This window comes from Lepisosteus oculatus, chromosome 3, assembly GCF_040954835.1.
Source record: "Lepisosteus oculatus isolate fLepOcu1 chromosome 3, fLepOcu1.hap2, whole genome shotgun sequence".
NCBI classification, from domain to species: Eukaryota; Metazoa; Chordata; class Actinopteri; order Semionotiformes; family Lepisosteidae; genus Lepisosteus; species Lepisosteus oculatus.
Genome location: NC_090698.1, coordinates 2,285,436 through 2,311,971, shown reverse-complemented (window position 1 = coordinate 2,311,971; position 26,536 = coordinate 2,285,436). Strand labels below are relative to the sequence as shown.

Below are 26,536 nucleotides of genomic sequence, written 5' to 3'. Positions count from 1 at the left end.
CTTGGGGTCAGAGCGCAGGGTCAGCCATTTATACGGCACCCCTGGAGCAGTTGGGGTTAAGGGCCTTGCTCAGGTTCCCAAGAAAGTAGGATTCCTCTGCCGGCCACGGGATTTGAACCAGCAACCTTCCAGCCACAGGTGCAGATCCTGAGCCACAGAGCCACCACTCCACTCTTGCCCAGTGTGCTTTTCCTGTTCGATTGCCTGAACAGGTATGTTGGGAGTCTGGACAATTCCTTATGCACTGCATGTCTTTAAAAACGCCTGTGACTAAATCGGCATTAAAATTGTGCATGACCATATCCAACCATCAAGGTAATAAATTAACTGCTTGTTAATAAGGTAAATTGCAACAGATTTACCTGGTAATTGTCTGAAATAATTATACTACAATAATACTGTATGTAGAAGGTGATTAAAAAGAAATGATAATTCATCTGTTGCCCATATATGTAACTGTTTAGCAGGGAGCAGTGGGCCAGGAACTGGTGAAACCTGCTGCAACAAGAGAGAAGCACTGAAAACACTCAAAGGTACGATCACAGTGAAGAACACACAACATCAAAGATGCACACTTTTTAAATTTGAGAGTGAAAACAAGCCACTCAGCCCAACATCTTCTCCATTGCCGTTTTTATTGTGGAATTTCATGGCCTAAAAAAACAAACAAAAACAAAGCAGAAAATAAGTCCTAAGTTCCACACTGCACAATCAGAGCAGCGTGCCACTCCAAAATCTGTCTCCAGCAGGTTTAAAAAAAAAAGGAAAAAAAAATCTTCTCCTCAAATTAGGAATTACTCGGAATTACTCTCCATCTCTTCAAAAAGGTGACATACGCACAGCCTCACCACAGCAGGAGGACGAAGAAAGTACAAAAAGTAACGCTACGCCACGGAAAAGCATGGTTTTTTTACATTCCTCTAACTTCAGTGGGATGGATGCGCGGAGCTCAAGCTGGGAGGGATGGGTCACACCTCCAGTTTGCCCAAGAAGCGCAGATTGAGGATCTTGAGCTGCTCATCCAGCTCCATCCTCACAATCCCGTCCTCTCCATCAATGCTCAGCAGGACGCCTGTGGCCTCCCGGTCCTCTCCCAGGATCACTTTCACCTGCAGGGGGACACACACAGCTCACGTCGTTGGCCACAGCTGGAGGTGGGGACGTGCGAACTGGCTCTAACACCGGCGCCGGAGAGCTCTGATCCTGCAGCCCTCCATTCATCTGGCCTGGCAGGAAAATGAGACCCAGTGCCTCTCCAGGCCCAGTGTGACTGAACCCTGAAAGGGCCTCAGGTTATTCAATCCTTCTAACCAGGGACTTGAGCAACACAGAGACATTTCACATTCACCCTGGAAAGCCGATCTCCAGCCGAGTCCAGCCATGAAGTGGGTCCAACAAGAGCTGAATCCCACAGAATCCACAGACAAACACTGTTACCCATTAAACAGATGTCAGCTACAATTAAAACCTGTTACTGCAGACACTGACATTGCATGTGGGGGTGTACTTCTCCTTCCAAAACACATGGGGGCACTATAGGGTAAGGCTTTTAGAAAACCTTGCCGTGTCCCAAACGAAGTACTGAACAAAGAGGAGACACATTTTATTTTTTTCATGCTTTAAAAGCAGTGAGTGTCAGGACAGGAAGCCTCACTCCGCACAGTGATTTAGCGTCACTGGCAGGTACAGCTGCTCCAGGCAGGAGCCGACAATACCTTGTTGTTCTTGGTGGGCGTCACGGGTTCCAGGTGCTCGCTGGAGATGCTGACCACCTTCTCAGTGTCCTGCAGGTACACGGAACACATCCCGCCCTGTGGGACACAAGACACGCAGAGCCCATTGACTGGACAGCAGACCAGAGACGCCACCCCCAGCTCCCCCGTGGACCTGGGGGGATCCCCCATGAGACATCCGCTCGGAGGAGGCAACAACTAAGCGTGTGCAAGTGTGACAGATTAGGACGGCTCACGGGGAGGAGCACCACGCCGTGCACAGGAAAGTACGAGCGCACCGCAGAACCATCCACACAGCAACAACCCTCAGGCAGCCAGGTCGGAAAAACTCCGGTCAGACGACTCCAACACAGTGGGGCGTCAAGGTCAGAGAGTTTAAGAGTCTCTGAACCTCCCCAGCGGCAGGGCTGCGGTCACTCACCGTCACACTGCGGATCACGCCGGTCTGGTTGACCACCTGGGTGTCCAGGAAGGAGTCCCGGACACGCACGAGGATGTCAGTGGTGACCCAGTCGCAGGACGTCTGGTCGATGCTGGAGCCAGGGGTGTGGGGGTTATACCCACCAGGAGAGGGCGCTCCTGGGGTCATGGGACTGTAGCCTACCGGGCTGGGGCTCGGACTGGCCTGGGAGGGGGACCCAAACAGTCAGCATGGTAGATATCGGCAGTTTAAATTCATCTCTCTACAACACCTTTCAGAGATTAATATGTAAATACAGTTTACTGGATTTAATTTAAATGCAAAAAAATATTTTAGATATTTTAAGCAATCACCCAAAAAATCTAATAAAATCAGTTAATCAAGCTCAGTGTTTCAACCACAAGTATTTCACCTCGCAAAACCTGACTTGATCAATTTCTTTTATCAGCTTTATTTTTTGGTCTCCTTGTTTCTTAACTGCAGCCATCACGGAAGTTTGAAGATAGGTTTGAAGTCACTAGAACTTTTCACGATACAGAAAATTATACACCAACAGTGTGTTGGCTCACACCCCCCCTATAGGGAGGGATGGGTTCCTGATGTTATTCCACATATCATCCACAGTACACTGAGGAAAGCACCCACTGATGCTCAGGGAAGTGTAGGGACATGGCTGGCGATGTGGTAACAGTACTGTGGAGAGACGAGCTGTAATCTTTCACAGTGAGGAAGAGGAAGATGTTACCTGGTACGCCATGGGCGAAGGGGTGGGGTGGTAGCTGGCAGGAGAGTGTGTGTTCTGGTAACCCACAGGACTGGGCGCCACCTGGTGGTAGCTCTGTGGGCTGGGACTGGGCTGATAGGAGCCCTGCGGAGAGGGCGCAGCATAGGGGGAGTATTGGTCTGTGTTGTACCTGCGGAACAAGGACAAGGGAAGTAGTTAACACGACGTGCGTCATACAGTGCTCTCGATATACCGATGCAGCGTTTTTCTGTTTGTGCTGGTGGAGTTACTAGCATATCAGGAGAACACCCCGCTGAGACACCACGCTCATCACGCACTTTCAAGACAAAACATGACCCCGGTGGTCTGACAGGAGACCTGTTCCAGTCAAAACCCCCTCACCGTTTTCCACAGCAGCCTTCTATTGTAATCGTAGCACCCGATGGTTGTGCATTGTTCTGGAGGAAAAGCAACACTGGACGGACTTGCAAGAAAAAAATCAACTGTTGGCTCAAGAGCTTTGTCCTTCGCTCCCATGTCATCATGTCTCCACGAGCTCCTCCAGCTGGCTTGAACATGAGCGCAGCGCTCACTGCGGCCTGTCCAGCGTCAGGCCTGTCAGAGGAGTGGGACAGCACCGACAGATCGACCCACGACTTCACCCACACACTCTTTCAACGCCTTGGCTTGCACCTCCTTTCCTGGACTAGTGTGCTGACTCAGAAGGGATTGAGGGATAACATCTCAATCTCCAGGAGACTGCTCCGGCAGATAGGCTGCCTTCGACCACACTGCCAGCAAGCGGGCGGACCTTCCAATACCCTCACTGGCCTGTCCACGGAACAACAGCGCTCCTGTCAGCTAACCTAGCTGCTCTTCTAAAATCAGAACTGATGCTAAACAGAACACACATGCATTCCCATTGTGTATCCTCATACTTCAGGATAACAAATTCAGGATGTGGAGATTACTCGGGTATGAAGACCCATGCTGTGTGCCGAATTCTGCGGAACAGTGGGTACAAGCTGGCAACGTCAGGACCCCTGCAGGCCCCTGTGCCCTGGCAGCGAGCAGTGAGCGCCCATGGGTGGATTGGGGTGTTGTCACTCACATGGCAGGGGTGCCCGGTGTTTGTGGGTTGTACTGGGGGTTGACCTGAGGAGAGGGCACCTCAGGGTAACCAGGCGTCTGCGGATTGGGTGTGCCCCCATAACCCTGCGGAGAAGGAGAGGGCTCGTCGTCGTATCCGAACTCGTAGTCCTCGTCAGCCCTGTGAAGAGAAAACGGGGTGAGACCAGGGACCCCATGGCGTGTGATCAGACTGAACTACGACAGCCAGCCCCTGGGGGAGAAGGGGGGGGGGCGCGCCTTACCTTGAGGGAGTGTTGGGATTGTTGGGGTCCCAAGCTCCGCTCTGTCCTGGGGTCCTGCTCCCATCATGCAGCGGGGTCTGTGAGCCATAGTGGGGGGTGCGGTTCCCAGCTGCAGTATTAAAGGCAAAGGCAAAAGAGTCCAATCAGATCCTGATCCATGAGCCTACAAAAAGTGTGGAACCCAGATCTGGAGAAAGAGGAGATGCTATGTTTTTCATGAAACAGAAAGATCAAGTTTTGTGAGCGCTCAAGACTGGATCATTACCAAGTCCCTTGGACAGTGTGCTGTAACCCCAACGCTCAGGAGAGCAAGAGAAGGCTGGGATCGGGATCAGGATCGGGATCGAGTGATGGGATCGGGATCGGGTGAGGTCTTACCGTCGTGCAGCGGCGTCTGAGACCCGTACATGGGGGTTCGGGAGCCTGTCCCGTACATGGGGGTCTGGGAGCCGTACATGGGGGTGCGCCCATGTGTGGAAGTCATTCCTCCATGCCTCCTTGCTCCCCTGTGAATCCCCCCAAAACAGACAAGTCAAAGGTCAGACAAAAAAAACCTCACAAATGTCCACACAAAAGGGTGAGACAGAGCGGCAGGCAGGCCGTGTTTGGGCGGTGCAGTAAACAGTCAGGTGACAGGTCTTTCAGTTCTAGTCAGCTGCAGTGGAGAACCAGAATTCAAGTGGGGAGACGCGCCCCAACGCACACCACCCTGCCGACTCCCCCTCTTTTTTTGCCCAAAGTTCAAAAGAACATCTGTTTCTCTTTCCTCTGAAATTATTCTGGCAAACTACTCCTGAGGAGGAAGAGGGATGTGCAGGGAAAATCCGTTTTCCTGCGTTTCCCAACAGACCACACAACGAGAGAAAACGTTGTTCGCGCGCTGCTCGAACTGTTAAAAGCTGGTTCCTCTCATCCACTCCAGTGTGGTCAGATGTTGATTAACTAACCCCTGGCAGAGCAGATTAAAGTAATAACAGCTGAACTCATATTTTGCTCATGTAGCTGAGGGTTTCATCCAAAGAGATTACAGAATGAAATACGGCATCAGCCCAGTCACTGACAAGAGCACTTCAGTCTGACATTCCATCCACACACAGAGACTCAGTAACTGACTGTAATGCCTGGTCTGAGGAAGACCCGGAGCTTCAACTGGGAACCTTATGATAGCAACCCCTGTACCCATAACCACTGGACCGACGCCCCCCTTCACAACCCCTGTACCCTAACCACTGGACCGACAGCCCCCCTTCACAAGCCCTGTACCCTAACCACTGGACCGACAGCCCCCCTTCACAACCCCTGTACCCTAACCACTGGACCGACAGCCCCCCTTCACAAGCCCTGTACCCTAACCACTGGACCGACAGCCCCCCTTCACAAGCCCTGTACCCTAACCACTGGACCGACAGGCCCCCCTTCACAAGCCCTGTACCCTAACCACTGGACCGACAGGCCCCCCTTCACAAGCCCTGTACCCTAACCACTGGACAGACGCCCCCCCCTTCACAAGCCCTGTACCCTAACCACTGGACCGACAGGCCCCCTTCACAAGCCCTGTACCCTAACCACTGGACAGACGCCCCCCCCTTCACACTGCCTCTCATTCCAAAGGCACTTACACAGTGGTCAGACGCTGCCGATCCACGGAGATGGTCTGACAAGTGGAATGCAGCTCCACACGAGCCGTCGATTCTGTGGCGTCTTTTACTACTCCAATGTACCCTGGGAAAAAGGAGCGAGAGCTCAAATTGTCTGGCCCACAAGAGACCTGCGACCCCCCGACAGGAGAGCCACTGCCAGGCAGCCACAGAGAGTTTGCACAACAAAGTCTTTTATTCATTCAGGGTCAAGAACAGAGGATGTATTTAAGTGTATGGTATTCACAGTAAAAGTTAGAAGAGCATTTTTAACAGTGTTTCAGAAAAATAAAGTATAAAATATTGCTGTGAAACGGAAGAGAAGTGGTTTTTAACTGAACAGAATATTTTTATGAACTTCTACTGGTCTGATGTTTCCCAGACATCTTAACTAAGGATCAAAATATTTATACAATTCTTTGCAGTTAAGCCAGGAGCACTACAACCCAATGTAATCACTGGCAGATGTGGCAGAATGAGTGTTTTTTCCAGGTTTACACCATAAAATCATGGTCCTGGCAATCACTGCCTATTCCTCATGTACAAAATTAAATTAGAACACTGGGCACCACTACTGACAAGTATAATGTTGGCAAAGACAACAAATGACATAACCCTGAGAATTCATAGGTCCTTGAGATCCTGCAAGATAGGAGGCCTGTGGGCAAATATCATGCCCTTATTAATGAGGGGAATCACAACGCAAAATATTTAGCATGTTGAGACCTCTACAGATAAGACTCCACATATAGAGTGCTTACAGAAAGTCTACACACTTATTTTTCACCTTACGGTTGGGTGTTACAACGTGTAAATTAAAGGTCAGATAAAATTCTGATTTGTGTCTTTATTTCAGGCTGTTAGGCCACAAAATGTTACTTTGGAAAGGGTGTGTAGATTTTCTGGGTACATGCGTTTCCACTGTGGCTTGTTAGTCTTACAGTTCAACACTCTTGTTCAGAACCAGCTTGTGTCCTTGAAGGGCCTGACTGTAGTCTCCCTAATTCTATACAGTACAGGCTCTGCTTACCTTTGTAAGGTCCCTGTGAGATACGGACTGTCTGTCCAATCAGATCGTTGTCCCGCCGGCCTCGGCCACGCCCCATGCCTCCGCCATGCCCACCCCTCTGCTGCTGACCTGCGAATCACACGATGAGGATTTAAATCACAGTGACTGCAGGAAATCGAGGCGCAAAGTAACTCCACTAATCTGTAACGCGTCTCGACGTGATGGATCGATGTCAAGCGAAAGTGGGGATGACTCATCACGAGGGGATGGGGATGACGTGGCACATGAGCAGACAGCTCCTGTGACAACGCCTGCTCCTCCTGCAGGAGAGTGAGGACACTGCACTGCTCTCAGCAATCACTTGTGGGGTCACGGGAGAGCCTTGACCCTCAGCGACAGCCAATCACATCCGTTAGCCTGCTTTCGATTCTGTTTATGGTAGCTGGACGCATGTCAGGTGAAAGAAAAGCTTGCAATGGCAAAGGCCCTTGAGATCTGGGTGCAGTGTCCGTGTGAGGTCAGCAGGTGGCGGTATGGAGTCCGTACTCACCCCCTCCTCCCGGGTGCATGGGGCTGCTGATCCGGGGGCTCATGGGCGCAAACCCCCCCACGGTGAAATTCGTCACATCCCTGGGCTACACACAGACATAACACAAGCCTTCAGTGACAAACTCAGGCAGACAGGAGGAAGAGGGCACAGGGCTCCTATAACACATCTTCACCTGTGATTTCAACCTGTAATGCTTGAAGTAGTTTAAGTGCGTTAGTTTAAAAGTTTTCCAAGGAACAACACATCCTACGTAGTTCCTACATAACACTACTTACTAAACAGCACTCCACATATTTCTTATTTCAGTGGTTTTACTGCTGTAGCCAGGGTCTCCTCATCTTTTCTCCCATGGATCTACAAGCTACAACCACACTCCCGTTGTCTGGAGCCGTGAGGCGATACATCATGATGAAAAAATAAAAGCGTAAAGAAAAATGACCCATTTAAATGATGATCGAGTAGGGAGCTGCATCAGCATGCACAGGCTGCAGAGGAACAGGCAGAGGTTTATTCCCTGCCGAAAAGAGAAGAGACAACCTTCCAGCTGTGAAGCCTTCTTCCCACCCAGCCGAAACGTTGTCTCTTTTCTTTTCGGCAGGGAATAAACCTCTACCTGATTTTTATGACTCCACTTCAGGGGCCACCACAGTTGCCCCTCAGCAAACTGGGGCTTGTCTGAGGCAGCTGTGCCGTGCTGGGAGCCTCCGACAGGCCGGTGTAGCGTGGCGATGAGCTGTCCCTGCAGGGAGAGCGCCCACCTTGGAGCCCCCAGCCAAGACCAGGTGACGCGTCTTGCACACAAACATGCCCCCGTTCTCCACCAGCTTCTTGCAGTGCAGGAAGGCGAAGCCCCGGAACAGGTGCCGGATCTCTCCCTCTCGGCCCTGAGGAAGAACAAGCACAACGATGGGACAAACCCCGGAGAGGCCCGGACCAAGCTGGCTTGACTACGGACTGCTGTCACGTTGCAACACGTTCAAAAGTGCTCGAAACACGCTTTAACCGATATGGGGAAATCTGTCAGAACAGGAACGTCTACATTAAATATTTTCAAAACGGTTGATGCCATGTTAGGCCATTTTTCGGGATGTTCCTGTTTTGATCCCGTACCGAGTGCGGACCGTCGATGACCTTGACGATGTCCTTCACGTGGATGTTGTTCTGCTCCGAGTCCAGGGCCACGGCGAAGCGGTTGTCCTTCCTCCGGTTCACAGCCTGGTGCCGCACAGTCAGCACCTTCCCGTGCATGTTGAGGACCTACAGGGGTTTGACAGGGAACTCCTTTGTAAGGGTATTCGTTGCAGGGGGGGTCCTACTTTGCTGTTGCACACACGCGGTTGCATAACCTTCTCTGTTCATGACTACAAACGTTCAGTTCCTTCCGCTCATCAGTGTAGGACATTCCCTTAAGCCCAGGATGTATCTGGGTGCCCTTCTCTTAAATTCCAGAGCAGCAATGTTTTTTTCCCGAAACATGGTGACCAAAACTGTGCAGAATATTCTAAACGAGGGCTTACTAGTGCGCTATACAATTTTAATATGACATCCGAATCTTTTGACTACAGTCTAAGAAAAAGTATGTTTCCTTTCCTTTGAAAACTTAAGAACCCTCTTCCTTTTATTGGTGTGAGCACTGTTTTCTGAGCATTTTTTATGCTTTGTTACTGCATAAACAGTATGTGGTTGAAACTGACGCGACGCACACTTGCTCAGGAGAGGGCAGCAGCGGCAGAGCAGTAAAGGGCGTGCTCTGGACTGGAGAGCCAGCCCAGTGAAGAGACGCCCAGGGCGGGAGGACAGCCCTACCTGGAAGGTTTCTCTCTCCAGGCGGACGATCACGCCCACGGTCTGCGGGTCCAGCTGCACCAGCTCCCCCCACTCGTGCTGGCCCCCCGCGTCCACCCCGGAGGCCGTCTCCGAGCACAGCTGCAGGTCCCGGGGGAGCACCTTCAGCTGCAAACACAAGGCAGCACAGCGCGGTCAGAGGCGGCCCTGGCCAGCACGCCTGCCCGTCACACCACTGAACTACAGTGACTGGCTGCGCAGATGAAGGAGGAAGAGAGGCTTTGCCTACAAGCTTTTCCATTAACAAGCCGCTGCACTCCTTGTGGTATTGGTTTTGATTGCTGCCGACGTGTTTTGGTGACGAAGGGCGGCTGTTTCACTTGGACTAGAAAGAACAGCTGGCGGTTTCTTGACAAGCGGGCTGGACTGGGAAGGGTTCCTGCCCATCAGACTCCTCCATCACCAGAAATCAGTCGCAACAGTTGCTTGAGCCCAGGAGGCAAAAACTTTCCACTAACGAGTGCGGGAGATGGTTAGAAAAGTGTTCTGCTCTTGCAAAATGTAGCTCTTGCAATACTGTACTGTGCAAATGTAGTCCGTGTCAAACATTTCTGTTCATTGTACTGTATCTATGGGCCTATCTTTCCCTAAAAGAATGGAGTCTGTGGCTCAGCAGAGCTGGACAAGCAGTAAAGACTGTAAACAAGCGTTGTATCCATGTGAAAAATAAGTGGAATTGACCATAAGCTTTTGCATAAAAAACAAGAGACCCGCTTCTTTTTAATTTGCATTTTGTGCTCCCGTTGAAGATCCTACACTTTTCCCATGTTATTGGTAAATGCAGCTCTAACCCCGCTTCGCCGTACGAATGCGAGAAGGCACCAGTGTGTACAGGGGCCCCCGTCCCCGTCCCCTACCTCGTGCATGGTGAGGTCCGAGAAGAGGATGACGAAGTTCTCCTCCACGCGGACGATGAGGCCCGTGTCGCCCTCGTACCTCCCGGCGATCACCTTCACGTGGTCGCCCATCCTGAAGTACTTCCTCAGCTCGTGGGCCGGGAACTCGAGAGGGTCCTGGGGGACAGAGACGATCAGCACGCCCCCACCACCCAGACCCGCGCCACTGTCGTCAGGGCAGAACTTCAGCACGTTTCAGGAGAAGCAGATTACCTGGCACGCGTGCCAGGGTACAAGCCAAACGCACGACGGGATGCACGCTTTCGCACACGGCGTTTCCACCATTTCCCCTCCTCGGATCCCAACCCAGGATGACCTCACAGCACCCACTGCTCCTGCACACGCCCCATTAACTGTAAATCCTCAACAGCGCAGGGGGCCTTGCAGGAGGAACAGCAGGCCTGTGTGCCGGGGCGCAGGCCTGTACCTTCAGGTCCTCGTGCTTGGGCAAGATGGTGATCTTGTTCCCGTCGACGCTGAGGATTTTGCCCTGCAGGTTGATCAGCTCCCCCTCGCACACTTCCACGTTGTCCCCGGGCTGCAGGTTGTGCTCCCGCTCCTTCCCTGCGGATACGACAGCACAGGATCTTAGCCCAGCACCCCTGGCCTCCCGGGACAGGATCAATAGTTTTAACAGAGAAAGACCACTGCGAAGGAGCGCCGCCTGCCGTGCCTCGGAAACACTACTCCACTTCAGAAGGGCTACCTAGCTGGCCAAACACGCAGTGCCCTGACTGTGAAGGAGAGAAAAATAATCTGTTGGCTCATGCAGGGCCTGATGTGAACGCTACTTAACCATTATGTCACCACTGTACTATAACTGTGGGTGCAGGGACAGGCCCCATAAGCATGAGAAGGCACCTTTCTTGTTTTAGGCTGTCCAGCATGAAACGGAAGCATAATGAGTCACCACAGCAGACAGCTCACAAAGAGGGAGAACGCAAGGCTGATTCGCGTTTACAGGAAGGGACGGGCTCTGGGCTGTTTGATGGCGTGCAGTGCAATCACCTGTTGTCTCCGTCACAACTTCCAGGTCGATGCCCTCGGGCTGGTCCTCGAACTTCTCCAGCTCGGACAGGGTGGGCTTCACCCCGTCTGTGATCTGCAGAGGCACACGGAGGAGGGAGGGAGGGTGAGGGGCCGGGATCACTCCTGAACGGTGGCAAAAAACAGCTGCCCCCGACAGCCCAAGACCTTCAAGATCTGGCCCCTGCCCTCCTTGCTGGGTCCTCCAACATGGCTGCCTGGCCCCGCAGTACCCCCCCAAACGGTATGCGCCTTCCGCTAACTGGGAGCCCGCAGGCAGAGGGGGCACGCCTGCGCCCCGCCCCGATGCAGGAGCTGCGCTCTTACCACGGCGGACATGGCGAAGCTCTTGAAGAGGAAGCCCTTGCGGCTGTAGCGGTTGCCCTCGAAGATCAGGAAGTCGCCGTCGGTGGTGACCTCCCCGCCCAGCGCCCTGGAACATCGAGCCGTGCGAGACGGTCAGCGACCCTGCGCCGGGACCGGTCCTCCAGCACCCTCCCACCCTCTCGTTTGGAGCTGCAGCCCTCAGAAACCAGCCATCTTTATACCCTTCCCCTTCATCCGGCCCCCTCCCAATAACGGCACAGACGGACAATTAACAATCAACAATTATTGCACAGACCAGCGAAACTCTACAAACATTAGTGCAGTGCTTCTAATGAGCAAAGTTTTTTTTCTACAAAACTTAAGACCAGACTTTAAACAGAGGTCCTGACTACTCTGGGTTTGTACAATCTGCCCTTCCTAATGCTCCCTCCTTAATTCAATGGGGGAAGCAGATTCTCACCCCTCTGCCCTGGTGTACAGTGTAGTGTGGCTGCCGGTGCTGACTGGGTGCAAGTCTCCCAGTTAGGAGCTATTCTACAATGGTAGAAGAAATGGGGTCTGTCCAGTGTGTGAGGCGATTTGGGATCCTTTGTAACACTAAGCATAATAGGAATGCAATTTATTCTGATTAAAACTCCCAGATATAAGCCATAGGAGCTGCAGCTGCTGTAGCAAATTCTGCTATACCTGGGCCTGGACACACACTGGGATACTGAAAGACACAGGGGAAATGATGACCCTGGAATTCTCTGCTCAATGAAATAAAAACTGTTCACGATACCTGATCTTCTCAGCATCAAACAGTCTCTGGGAGGGTCTCTTGAACTTCTTCCTCTTTGCGAACCAGTCTTTCTGTGACGGAGGGATACAATATATACAGCCAATCAGGGATCTAGACCAGGCTGAACCCTACCAAAACGTCCTGTCCCACATCTTACAGAAACAGTACAGCTCCTTGGTTTAAATAAACATCTTTAAGAAGCTGAAAAAGTTCCTTGGACAGAGATATGTGAGATATACTACATTCCTTCCATTTGTTAATGATTCAATTAGAGATCCAATGTCTGTTAACATGTTAGCTATAATATAGACTTTCCCCAGTAGTGACTTCTGGGTCAGCACAGGTTAGTTTCCTAATTAATACTGGCCGTTAGCAAAAAGGTAGCTCCTACTGTATGTATCAGCTCAGGCAAAAAGAAGAAAAAAAATCACTCCAAAAGAGCCAAAACCACTACGAAGCTTGATGCTCACCAGGCTCATCCGAGCTTTAATGCGGTCGAAATCGATCCTGGGAATCATTTTCAGCGATATGGTGTTCTGGCTGGGTTCAACATAGTCCACCTGACAAAAAATTCAAACAAGCAATCACAGCCAAATCATGAAAAACAGCCCAACAACACTTCTGCTTAAAACAAGACTGTGACAAAACTTTTATGTTCTTGCTTTTATGCATCTTGTACTGTGCACCCAGGACATCTTACCAAAGGTAATATTCCAGTCTTTCAAGGGGGTAAAACAGGAGAGAAAAGGGAGGAAACTCAAGTCCAGCAAAGGCAGGTGAGGAACAGAGGGTTGGACAGATTATTCAGAATACTGAAGGTTCTAGCTGTGACACCAAAGTCAATCTGTTCTCCAGTGCTGGTGCCTCCTTCCCTCCTGCCACAGTCATACCTGAGCGATGTCATCCTTGTACAGGCCTCTCTTGAGCCGCACCCATGACTTGGGCTTGAGGTTGGTGACCTCCTTGACCACCTTGAGGACATCGGTCATTTCCTTGATGGGCACCATCTGCTGGTTCCAGAAGCCCATGCGCAGGTTGCCCACTCCTTCAATGGCGGACTTGACGTGAGTCTGCTTGTAGGCCTCGATATAGATGTAGCCCTTCACGTGCTCCGGGGCCACTACCGACTTGATCTGCAGGGGCTGTGGGGACAGCAGGAGGGCAGGGGTCAAGGGGGACAGGGGCTCCACGCGGACCGCGTTTTTGATCTGCTTAGCGCCAATCGGCAAGTTTCACAAAAAATGTAACAAGCAGAGGTACGAGGGCCCACTGACACTGGGTTTAAGGGTAGTTAGGACCTCAAAGATCAAAGCACCATTTCGTTTGCAATTAGCAAAGCTTTCCATCTCGTTGAAAAACAAAGCCAGATTAAGAGTTTTAAAATAAAGAAAAACATTAAGGTTTCACTGACTGCCGGGCGGGCGTAGTGAGGTGAACTGTTCAGACCTGCCCTTTCTCCAATTACGCTGAAATCATACAATTTTAACTGAGTGACTTAAGTGTTACACTAACTCTATACACAGAGTACATATGGTAAAATCTGGTGTTTTTAATTGCTGGCGCACACTGTCATTGTCTAGAAGATGTAAGCGATGTGTCAGTATGAACACCTATGTCTTTTAAATACTCATCCACCTCAAGGCTTGCAGTTTTTGGATTCATAGTTTCTGTTTTTGCTACCTGCATGGAAAACCCTGCACTTGTGTACATTAAACCGGACGTTTTTTTCCAAAACATACTGTGTCCGTGAACTGGTAGGCAATGAACTTCCTCATTAGAGCAATCGCAGTGGCTCTTTCTTCCCCGATCTGCAAGGACAAAAACATAAACGCACACCATCACACACCGAAGCTAGGCTGCAGTGACAAATGCCAACAACCAACAGGAAACATCTGCTAGAGACACGCAAAAGGGAGAATCACAGAACAGAAACAGAAGCAAACTTACCTTGCACTTCACCGTCCACAGATTGGGGTCCCTTGAAGAAACAGATCAGAAATGGGTTTGTGAGAGCAAGAACCGGCAATAATCTTGTAATAAAACAAACACAGCGAAGCAAAGGTTAATTCTGGGATAAAACAACACTGACTCTCATGTCTCCTTAGCAAAATTCACCTAGACCAAGTTCTTGGAATGGTTAGCTCTACGGTGTACGATTCAAGGATTGACAACATTTTGTGTGGTCCCCCATCCTGTCCAAGCAAATCATCACATCATCACAAGGATCCCAGCATCCCACCCATCCCGTTCCTTTCTCCACTGAGGGCCCTGGTGAGCCAGAGTCACTGGCAAGCACACACACACACGCGGGGGACAATCTACACAGGCCAGCTGGCCCAGACAGCACGTCTTTGGACTGTGCCAGGAAACTCAGATCTGTGTTTTACCATTATTAAAAATGCATTAAACTTCCCAGCTCAGAAATTCACTGCTACTGAACTGGAGGGTCTCCGAGGAGGAAATCGTAACCTTGACACATGGTTTAGTGCCTTACAAAACATGGATGCACGCTCTGGGGGGGAGCATGGTGAATCATTTCTGTAGTGGGTGGGGGGAGAGGGCAAGAATATTACACTTTATATCTCTACCTACACATTTCAAAACAATATTAGGAGCATAATATCAACACCGCAGTGACAACACTTGCTAACAAAGCATTTTAAGATAAAAAGACAATCCCATGAAACAGGATCTAGTTTTCTGGGGTGCAGAGGTACATTCAGGAGTTTGGGTAATTAGATGTCAGCCTCTCTCACTGCCACAGTCTAGCAACAGGCTCTTGAGGGATCTGAACCAGAGGCAGAACTTTGAAGAGGCTTCAAAGAGCCAGTATCTTCAGAGGAAAAATCTTGAACATGTGTTTGACACAAAGCGCAACGCACCAGGGACGGCAAACGGACAGCAGGTTCTGACAGGAAGCGCCAAGACACACAGTTGCTTGTGTTGAAGACCCGAACACTTACTTGACTCCAGGGAGTAGCTGCTGCTGGGTGATGTCATCTGAAAGCTCTTCCGAGCCCCCGTAAAAACTTCAAGAGGGGGTTTTTTGTAACGGGGAAAAAAAAAAAGGAAGAAAATGCATTTTATCAGCACAAAAGCTGTACAAACTTGGTTATTCTTCAAACAGACCAGACACACCTGTTCAACATTCTTTATTAATTATTATATAAACAGTGAAACAACTGCACATTCTTCTTTAATCTTCTGATTACCATTGAGATGACACACTCTCCAGAAAATACTCCTACTTCTATTAGTGGGAAAACATGCAGTGCAGTTCAGATGTTACAGACAAATACACCATGGAGACATTTTGTTTTATCCTGTGATCTTTCCCCAGTGCCTGGTGGGGAATATACAGTTCACATTCAATCCCATTCCAGGACCAGGACTTCCCAGGGGTGTAGTCCTTGCTGCTTTAATGGGAGTGATTTTACATCAATCACTCCCATTCTGAAGAAACCTGGCTTGGATTCTGACATAATGATGAACAACAGACCAAGTTTTATTTTCTACTATTCACCTCTAAGGCATTAGAACAAGTATTTACAAATCCAATATTGGCTCGTATGAGAGTAAATGTTCTGTTTGAACCACTCCTGTCAGGCTTTTGCTGTAATCATAGCACTGAGACTGCTCTTGTCAGGGTTGTGAATGATTTACTTATGGCGTTTCACTCGGGGGCTATAAGTGTCCTCATGCTCTTTGATCATATTCCGGCTTTCGATACAGTTAATCATTCAGAATTGCTCAAAACATTCCCATGACCCAGGTAAATCACGGTGTGCCGCAGGGTTCAGTCTTGGTGCCATTGCTCTTTATTATTTATATGCTTCCTTTGTGTCAGATTATACAAAAACATGATCTTCAATTGCACTGTTATGCAAATTAATCTCAGATTTTATGTTAAAACCTCTCCCTCCTCCTATCTCCTGCCTCTGTCACTAATCGGGTGTCTGAGTGAAATCAAGCTCTGGTAGACATCAAATTCCCCGAACGCCCTTCCTCAGACTCTTCGAGAGATAAACCCTTTGACTCTCTTCAAACACAAACTCAAAACTCACCTTTTAAGGGCCTACGTCTGACTGCCCACCCTACATGTTCTTGTTTTATTGTATTTTTTGTCTTGTTCTTTCTTTAGCACTGTAGCATACAGTGCTCTTGAGGTTGGAAAGGTGTTATATGGATATAAGTTATTATTCCGGATAAACGGTTTATCTTAAGAATGAGCAAGAGAACTGACTATAGGTGCTTCTGCCGTGTAAGAATTCACATTTTTTTTCAAAATACAGCCTTGACTCTGAACGGATGGCAATTTAGAACTGCTTCACTGTATACGCTGTATGGGACAGATTGATCTCTCAAGGACAACAACGTCTACAACTATACATGTAAATCACTTACTGTTCTCCTCCAGATGACTTGGCGTATTTCTTCATGTAGTATTCACCCAGCTCCTCTTCCCGCTGGTCTCTGAGGAGGTGAAAACACAAAAAGCAATTCAAGAGAAGCAAGGCAGGGAAGCCTGTAGTTATTGGCACAACCACAGAATTCAGAATTCATTCAGAGTTGTCTCCTTCTGCCTGCGAGCACAAGGGGAGGGAGGAAACATGGATGTCTGGGAATGCTTTCTGCTGCTTGGCCCACAAACCCCTTCCTCTGAGGACAGTGCAGTGCGAACATGTCTTCAAACAGAGGCTCAAAGGACTGGGTTTAGGACCAGCGCGTTTGGCTTTAAACATCACTTGTGACACAAACCCGGCTTTACTTTTAGAACAATTCTTGCTTTTCATTAACAAGGCGTTCCGAAATTTAATTACCAACATCACAACAGGTCAATAAGCACTCTAATGTGCTTCCCCTGCATGAACTGGGGGGCATTCAGAAAGTGTACGATTAACCAAAAAGAGGCTTCCCAGCCAAAGACTTAACACTTTCATACCATTAGTTCAACCTAAATAAGGGAATTACAGTTTGAAAAGCACAGTGAAAACACTAAGTGTACACAGGCGCCTATGATTCTCAGTCACACAGCACAGGGATTCACACTGAGGATCAGAGCTGGTCTCTTGCAAGGGAAGGGGCTTGTGTTCCTGTGCACACACACCTCCAGAGGTTTTGCAGCCTGCGGGCACCCGAGCGATCTTCATCCAAAACCACATGATCGATGTTGGACACTAAGGAGAAAAAAGGGACAGAGAAAAATCAAGCCAGCGGAGCGAACCAGACGGACATCTCACCGACGCACTCCCTGAAACTACACGAGCAAGCAGACAGCCAGCTGTCCTCCAACGCCATCACAGGCTCAAGTCTCATTCCCTCACAACTCCAAAGGCAACAGCCCGCGGGGGGTTCTGTGCTTTCCGGGTTCAAGAGCAACATCCCACTCCAGGACAGTAACTTACTGAGCCCTGAGAAGTAAGGTTCAATCCTACTTCAATGTTCATTTCCTCTGGCTTCTCAAGAACCCACAGCTAATAAAACTGGATAAACCTAATAACTGTTTCTGGTGTTCATCACACAAGCTCTAATCACAAGTTGACAATTCAGTGACAGTGCTCCAACTGTTTTTCCCCTCTGAGCTTGTTTGTAAGAAAGAAAGTTTAAACCAAATAGCCTGACAACAATCCAAAAGCAACTGTCCCATCAGGAGAAGCCTTATTAATAAGGGTTACTGGCAAAAGTGAAAATCGTGCAGTCATTTTTCACACTGGCAGTATGTATGAGTTCACTGACAAGGTTTGTGATTTTCAGTCTACATCTAAAGCCATTCTGGTTCAAGACCTACAGAATAAGCCTGTTCCAGGGAACTGCAACAGGCCGTCATAACAGGAATCTGAAAGACACGCACACCAGTCTAGACTGCCCGTGTCAATATCCCTCTCAGACGGCACACAGCCCGTTGCTGTATGTGGAATCACAAGCCCCTAGTAGGGATTCGCTGAATTACAAAAGCAGAAACCTCTAAACAGCTTCTACACCACAAAATCAACAGGTCTTCTGGAAACAAGAAAGCCGTAAATGGTACAAGATGCCTTTTATTCCAACTGGAATTTTAAACAGAAATAAAAACAAACGCACACCGGATTGCGGACTGCAAACACTTTTATGTTCCTAAAAGCAGATAACAGACAGATCGAGAGGCCTTTCAAAGGACTGACACTGTGAAAGGCAGATGGGACTTTCTTGTTTTGTGGGAGGAGCAGGCCCAGGTTTGGAAATCACACTGCTATTTAAGACCGGCAGCTTCTCTTGGCCAGAACCTCAATTCCATAACTCAAACTCGCCCACCCCAAACTTCTCATAACAAAGGAGTTTTGGGATTTTCCAATACTGTACGTGCATAAATATTTTGGGAGCTTGCTTTGCATGGTCTCCATTGGAATGACATGGGAGCTTATATGAGAGGCAACTATTGTGACTATTTGTTTACTAGAAGCTTACTTCCCTTTTGATTAATTCTCTGTGTTGACTCCTCAGCAACACAAACCTTTGAAATTCTAACAATGAAGAATAGTACACTTTAAAAGTCAAACAGGATACGTAGGAGTGCAGAGAGCTCTCAAACCAGTGGCAAGACCTTGATTTAAGAGTTTTCTCCCCCAGGATGAGTATGAGAAAGTGTGTAGTTAGGGAGAGGTTGTTGTTTTTTTCCTCAGTGTGCACACAAATCAAAGTATCTTATTGTCCATTCAGTGCTGTTATTCCCACTTCTGAACTTCTACTTTCCAAACCCGGACACTGGTGAGGCATCCAATTAAACCCCTTTATCTCCAATCCATCCCAATATGCCCAGCAAGGAGCGGCACAGTGGCGCTTCTCACACGTGACAGTGAGCAAGGCTGGTTGTCTCCGAGTGCAGGCGAGCAGGACAAGACGGCCGGCCAGAGCACAGAGCAGTGACCACACACCAGAGCACAGGTGCCAACACGGATGGGACTGGATTGGAATGACCCAAATCTCTTTCCGTAAAGATCCCCCCCCCCCGCCGACTACGTCATCTTCGCTTTCATTAATCTACGACGCAGGTGTGTTCGGATTCGGTGCAATAACCCCTGGCCTGTGTCTGTCTGATCCTGGCAGTGCAGACTGTGAATGCGCTCTAGCCCACATTTACAGCGACGGCTAAGCTGCAGAGGGACGGCTGGCATACAAGCACAGCCCTCCTGTTCCCTACTGCTCAAAAGGCACTGAAAATATCTGCTCCGTGTTAAGTGTTTCTGCACCAGTCACAGACTCGGCAACATGTTGCTGTGTCCCAGTCTACTCTGCCTCCATGTTGGCACCTGGAAGAAATCAGGACTTACCTTCCGCTTCCTCTGTTGAAGGAGGGGTGGAGGTGGAGATGGTTGCAGCACACAGCATGAGCCAAATTATATCACCAATGGCGGACAGCAAAGGGTGACAGGGGTCAGGGAGGGAACCAAAATTTTGTGAAGGAAAAAAATAAAAAAGTAAACAAAATGTCTAAAGGAACCCAAAAAAAGGTACAAATGGTACATACAATTGTAAGGAAAGCAGAGATTCTTTTTTTTGACAAATCTGTCCGGACATAAATAAATATTAAATCGATATAAAAATGGGACCCATACTACTAAAGGAACATACTCCGGCCTACAGTCCCCATACTGTGCGCAATGAGAAACAGTGCTTTTAATGTACAAGTGCTGTTTTATTGGCAGGTTGTACAACAGCCAGACGGAAAGCTGGACAGTTCTGCAGTCTAAAGATACTTCCACTATAAAAGCTGTTTTCTATCTGGAATAAACATTGCTGTGCTTTTGTTTGAGCTTGATGTCAAGCAGTTGGGCTTGTTTATGTTGTCTATGCTCCTGGCCAGGGGCTGTCCAGAAAAAGCTCCAGGTTCTGTCTCTAAAAATCAAGGGCATCCTCACGGCTCAAATCACTGCCTGTTACAGAAAGAGATGCCTGAAGGCGAGACTAGAGATCTGGTTTCCCAGTAATTTTTGAGAAATCTGTCATCCTGTTCCTCTGCACCAGAACTGCAAGCAGTACTGCAGTGCTTCCCTGGAGGCTGCACTAGGCTATGTTACCAGGAGGAAAATAGACTTTTGAAGTGGGGGGGGGGGGGAGCGGGAGCAAAGGCCAGTTGCAAAGTAATTTCCCTGCTTTCTGAGACAAGGAGGGAAGGGTTAACTGGCAATGCCCTATGACCTATGACCTATGGAATGCCACCAACACCCACACCACTGCTCCAGGCCTGACCGCACCCCAACTCAAGATTTCAAAAAAATACCCTAGTCTACGAATGGAGGAATTCAAACTAAAAAGTTATATTTTATATTACATCAGCATTCTTTTCTACTGACTTCAATGTCGACACTATTAATGTTAGGAGTCGTAGAGCGTGGTTTCTAACCATCATAGTAATCCATCCATCTTCTAACCACTTCCTTCCATAAAGGGGAGCCAGAGCCTATACCGGCAAGCAATAGGCACAGGGCAGGATACACCCTGGATGGGACACCAGTCTATCGCAGGGCACACACACACACACAAACTCCACACAGACGGCACCCCAGGTCCGGAATTGAACCCAGGGCCCGGGAGCTGTGAGGCAGAAATGCATGCAATACTGGACCACTGTATAGCCAATATTCAATTGAAATGTATTTTATCATAACTGCAAGACTGCAAATGCTTAACATCATCTGAAGATGTAGGCTAGATGCTTCAATTTAGAAGTAGAAGGGTAAGAGGAGCTTTAATCAGGAACCTCCAGCACCACCTGGCCCGAGTTCACAGACACATTATCAGGGCTGAGATTGCAGTCTGGTTTAGAGGGCTCTATCGACTGAGTGGGTACCAGAACCCCCCCCAGTATCGAAACATCAGCTCCTGCTCTTGGTCATCTGTGCTTTCTTCTTTCCCAATGCAAAACAAGTCAACCACAAAGAGCACCAATGTGTTATACGGTCCGTGTGCGTGTTGGTTTCCTGCCATCACGCATGCGTACAGTACATACATAAACATTCAGATATACAAAACAGAACAAAAAAACAAGATCTGGAATTGATTTACCGTTAACTGAAGGAGGCATGCATAAAAAATAAAGAGTTATGAGCGCAGCAAAGGAACAGTCAAAATTAACACAACAGGCATCACTATTGCAAAACAATTCAGGCTTAATGTTGCACGTTTTTTTCAAATGCCTAATGTTTGCGTGCCTCAAATTGTTGCAATTACAAGGATTTCTGGCACTAGACTTCAGAAACTGTAAACAATTGAAATTGGAGCCTTTCTGGAGGCCCCTTGTCTAACCCAATTACTGGTGTTAAACAGATGAAAATGGGAAAGATAGCTCAGTAAACATCCCGTTAAACGGCACGTGGACTAAGTCTCATGTGGTGTGCATGACTCATCATGTTGAGCTGCCAGTCCCCTCTGCCACGCCGTCCTGTTTAAACACCACAAACGTTTTCAGCTTTGCCTTTGGGACACCATGAGAATTTTCCAGTCAGTCCAGAGCTGAACTGCGGTGTTCCACGCTCCCAGTTCACTCACAGAGGCAGGAACCAGAATGTGCTCCTGGCCTGCGTGTTACTTAAGCCCTAGAATGACTTCAGCCCAACTTCTGAGCTGTCACTTTCCCAAGCTGGATTTGAACTTCCAAGACGTCAGCACTCATAGCTTGCAGGAAAGCAGCATGATAGTGGCCAACACCTGTAAGTCTGCAGTAAATAGGAAGGAGACTGAAGAGGCAGGGAAGCTTATTGGTTTTAAATGCAGACTGGCAAGGTTGAGGGAGGATGGGTGGCTCTGCTTACAACAGAATGCATGTTTAGGGGCATTTAAAAAAAAGCCAAAAATCTCTATCGTGTTTCTGAAACCCATAGGGCCTGATCACTCAAGATGTTGACATCAAAGGGGCAGTAAATAGAACTACCATTCTAAGGTAAATATTTGGAATTTACCCTTACAGCATGCTTGATGTAACTTCCAAATATGTTTCTGAAGGTTTTGCATTACAAGGAATTATACCCTACAGGTAATCACGGGCTTAAGCACAATTTTTAAACATTTAGAATGTATGACAAAACATGACTAATTTAAGATATGGGAAGCATTGAACAGCTATCTTTCCTTCCACCAGCTAGAGGTTAAAATCAGACCATGATGCACTGGCCTAGTCAGCCCTAAACAAAGCAGCTTCAGAGCAATTAACTGGCTCAAGATTGTTTTCTGTAAATCTTAAGATCAGGACATTACAGGAACAGCCTAATTAATATGCTATCAATAACATACCAACATTATGATATATAGTCGCATGTTGAAGCATCATTTTCCCTATGATGCTTCAAAACGAGTCTTGAAACATTGTAATTCCTATTAGTCCCTACAGGTTTAGCAGACAGACCAAAGGCCAACTTTCAGATTCAGAAGTTAAAAAAGGGGGGCATCAGAAGAGAACGATAAGAAAATGTATATACAACAAAAAGAATCCCCCCACTTTTTTTAGGTGTTAGAGGCATTCAGTCATAAACCCACAGATGGCAGCTTCACACCATTTCAGAATATTAGGTGCTGAAAGGATCTGATCTATAAAGCCACTATGAAGGTTTGTTTTGGCTTTTTTAAATGCAATTTGTTTTGTTTTCCAAACCCAGTCACAGGAGACCTATACAGCACGCCAGCTCTCGAAGGAGAGCTTCTCATGCGAGCCACTCTCTCCATCCCACCTCCTCGCGAGGACGCACTGACCTTTCTCTAGGATGTCTTCAGCTCCATCCTCCCACTGGTCCTCATCTTCATACTCATCGTCCACATCTAGAACAGGAAAGATGGTGTCAGAGAGCCTCTCCTGTTAAGTGTCAGAGCCGCCACACCTGTGGCCTGCTCTTTGTCCACCTTATCATGCATTTTAAAAGGCAACAGACCTCAACACTTTTATGTTTAAGACATCGGACAGTGGACAGCAAGCCTGGATATGACCTCCCTCTGAATTCAGCTATGCAGAACCAACAACTGAATGCTGGTTCAGAAGCAGAATTGACACTTACAGGACTAGCACACCTCACTGTCCTGTACCCCAGAATGAGGGGGGCACCACACAATTTCACAGGTGAGCAGAAGGTAACAAGACAGAAAAGAAGGTGATTACATTGAATTTGGGCAGAGGATTGAATCCCTTCTTTTATCTGCTCCAGAATTACCATAAAAAAATATTTTCAAATGGTTTTCTCAATGAACCAGTGGCACAGAGACACCCCCAGTGCCGAGGGAGAGAGAGGAACACAGGTATCTTACCGGCCTCGTCCAAGATGAAGCCCCCGTGACGTGGCTTCTTCCTGGGCCGGTCGTCATCATCCTCCTCTTCCTCCTCATCGTACTCTTCCTCATCCTCCTCTATCTCCTCCTCTCCCTTGTCGCTGGCCTGGGCCTCTTCCTCCTGCCATTGCAGGACGATAGCGGGCCGTCACACACCCAGCAACAAACAAGTCACCCCTCCCGCTTTGCAGAACCGGACCAGAACCGCTCTCCAGGGAGGGCCCGACCCAAACCCCTGCCTTCCGGCACAGCGGTCCAGAGCACACAAATAAACCCTCCGTCTTGCCTTTCGACAGCTTCCAAGACTGGAATTGCGCTTTGATTCGGAGCTGCGGGCACAATCCCCACTCTGCTCTGTGCTTGGAGGCCCGAAGGCGGGGCGATCGGCACCTTGTACTGGGCCTGCCACCAGCACAGGATTCAAACCCCGGCAGGACGAGCTGCACCAGAGTCACTGTTCCCTCCCCAAGACCTACACAAACACCTTTCCTTTCTGGGTGTATTAACAGTGAAGCGCCAGGTTATGCCCTAACTTGAATTAACAACCTGATTTAACCTCTGCGCTCTTGTTGCCAAGACGAAAACAAGTTTGGAGCTGAAGGACCCAGGATAACTGCAGGTCTGAGCCAACTGCTAACGTTTAATTGCCAGCCAAGACGGGGCCTCCCAGCAAACCGACATCCCTGTACCCCAGCTGCGCCCAAGCACAGAGCAGAGAAGCAGGAAGGAAAAGCTAGTCAGAGAGCACAGTCGTTGATAGCAGGGAAATCTGAAAACTTTCAGGGTACAACACTGTGTTAAGCAGTTATAACACACTGTGCTTAAAAACAGACAGCTCTTTTTCTTTTAAAGCCATCAGTATGCATAGGAATCCCAGTGCACGAGGCGCTAAGTGTCACTAAGTGTTTTGATAGGCCACCGTTCAAGGCGCTATATAATATAAAGTGTTTCTTTATCAATAATAAATCACACTTGGCTGTTTTTGCACTGAAATGGATGAACTTTTGAAAAGTATTAAACGGCAGGAGTTAGTGTCACAGACCACATACTGAGGATGAAGGGAAAGAAATGGTGGTCAGGTAGCTGTCTTAGTGGCAGCAGAACAATCTGTGAGCAGAGGCAGGACATGGGACAGGCCGTGCAGATTCCAGCTAGAAGCCAATCTTCTGCAGCCCCTTCACCACCACTTAATGGGACAACTGGGGTGATCGCTAAACTTCAAAAAATAATATCCGCACACTCCAAAGAAACTTGGCACAGGTAGGGAAGAAAAGGACACAACCGCCACACATCGTCGAACACACGACTCCCCGTCTTCTTTGACCGCGAAAAAGACCTCAGTTCAGTGACCCCTGCAGTGGCACAGCTCTCCGGACAGAGCAGCTTCTTCTGACCGCCCTGTCCAGTCTCGCTGTCCAGTGAGCGCAGGGTAAAAGAACACCGGGCCTAAACGGAGACTGTGCATCGATCAGGGGTTCAGGGGAGGGCGCCCACCGTTACCTCATTCTCCTCCAGCTCCTCCGCCTCGCTGCTGCGCTCGCTCTGGTTGTCCGAGAAGTCGCTGTCCTCGCTGTCCGACATCCTTTCAGCACAACCCCCGGCTAGTGGGAAACAGGGAGAAGGAGCTGTAGGACCACCAGTTTGTAAACACCGAGGCTGAAGGCTGAACCTGCTCGCTGTGCGTCCTCACCCAGGCATCATCCTGACTAGCACAACTCCAGCTCTAGAGCCTTGGAACAACTGCCTTTTCTCCAGTTCAAGCGGCAGTAGGCACCTCAATATGCAGATCTTGTAGTGATTGAATACTGTGTGTAAGGGTAATATGCGTTTTGTTGCTTCTGCTGTGTGGTCTTTTTTAATCTGGGCTGCGCTGGACCAGTGTCAACTGTGTTGACGTTGAAGTACTAAATTGACAGAACTGTGGGATCTTTGAGTGTTGGATTTTAAACTTTCCCCGCTGGAAACGCCAGCAAATTCAGCAATGACGTCAATATTCGAAATAAGTCGAAATACACGTCAAAGACCACACAACCCTGCAGAATCAGGAGCTCAGCTTGTTTAGGCAGCGGATACTTGTGACTCCGCATGAAGAGAGAAGCTCTCAAGGCAAAAACAAACCGACTTAGCTACGACTTCTAACTCTCTCCATCATTCCAATTCATTCTTGTTTTTATTCGTGCTCCACTTTTTTTAATTAAGCTACGCGCTACCAGACATCTAAAACAGAAAAACGGTATGCGACATGAGCGATATACGGAATTTATTAACGGAAGCTATATTAATATAAAATACAGTAGTACCGGCCATGCACAAATACGTAAACAATTATATTAAGTACGCGAAAATCTATCTTGACACACCAAGTTTAATCGTTTTTTCATTTCATTAATGCAACACGTAAGAATATTTTATGAGGTTAAACACCTTGAGATTGATAACAGGCACGAATCTTATAGAAAACTCACAGCTAGGCCCTGAAATTAAGCCTAAGCCTAACCCTCTTTCTAAGAAATACATACGTACTTAGTCGCACGAATCATGGTATTAATACAGGCATCTGACGCCTAAATTGCAGCGAAAGAGCACTTACCTTAAAAATTACCGCAAACTGAGAAATATGTAAAAAATCGTTGAGTTAATAAACACACATCACCACTCCAGCACAGACTGAAAGGAACTATCGCGAGAACACACTGAAAGACATGCTCCTGTCCTCACCAAGACGCCATATTAGAAAGGTCAACTGGCTCTGAGCGCCATCTTGGTAGCGGAAGCTGTATGTACATCAAGTATATTTGATTTTTTTTTGCCTTGGTATGTAGATTGCGACATTTAAAGTACTTCCCCGTTCTCTTTTTCGCCTTTGCATATTCATCTTTATTTAATGTGCTTTCACTTGGGATTTTTCATTTGATTGTGGATAAG

General features: G+C 48.4%; 1 protein-coding gene across 2 annotated transcripts; it reads right to left on the bottom strand.

Moving 5' to 3' along the window:
* Window positions 1-616: 616 nt before the first annotated feature.
* On the bottom strand, window positions 617-26,308 carry supt5h (SPT5 homolog, DSIF elongation factor subunit). 2 transcript variants are annotated; one of them, XM_069187771.1, is made up of 30 exons: window positions 26,202-26,308; window positions 25,112-25,212; window positions 23,591-23,732; window positions 23,045-23,110; window positions 19,630-19,641; window positions 17,430-17,499; window positions 16,727-16,795; window positions 15,286-15,351; window positions 14,270-14,300; window positions 14,062-14,130; window positions 13,213-13,464; window positions 12,793-12,882; window positions 12,323-12,393; window positions 11,542-11,647; window positions 11,197-11,290; window positions 10,616-10,752; window positions 10,150-10,305; window positions 9,254-9,400; window positions 8,558-8,704; window positions 8,206-8,331; window positions 7,448-7,532; window positions 6,919-7,026; window positions 5,871-5,973; window positions 4,630-4,757; window positions 4,252-4,360; window positions 3,990-4,148; window positions 2,900-3,068; window positions 2,155-2,358; window positions 1,716-1,811; window positions 617-1,109 (listed from the first exon to the last, which is right to left on the bottom strand). In XM_069187771.1, the coding sequence occupies exons 2-30, from the start codon at window positions 25,190-25,192 to the stop codon at window positions 969-971; spliced, it is 3,234 nt and encodes a 1,077-aa protein (XP_069043872.1). In that variant the 5' UTR covers window positions 25,193-25,212; window positions 26,202-26,308; the 3' UTR covers window positions 617-968. The 2 variants fall into 2 exon arrangements, with proteins under 2 accessions (XP_069043872.1, XP_069043873.1); XM_069187772.1 differs by lacking the exon at window positions 19,630-19,641.
* Between the last annotated feature and the right edge of the window lie 228 nt (window positions 26,309-26,536).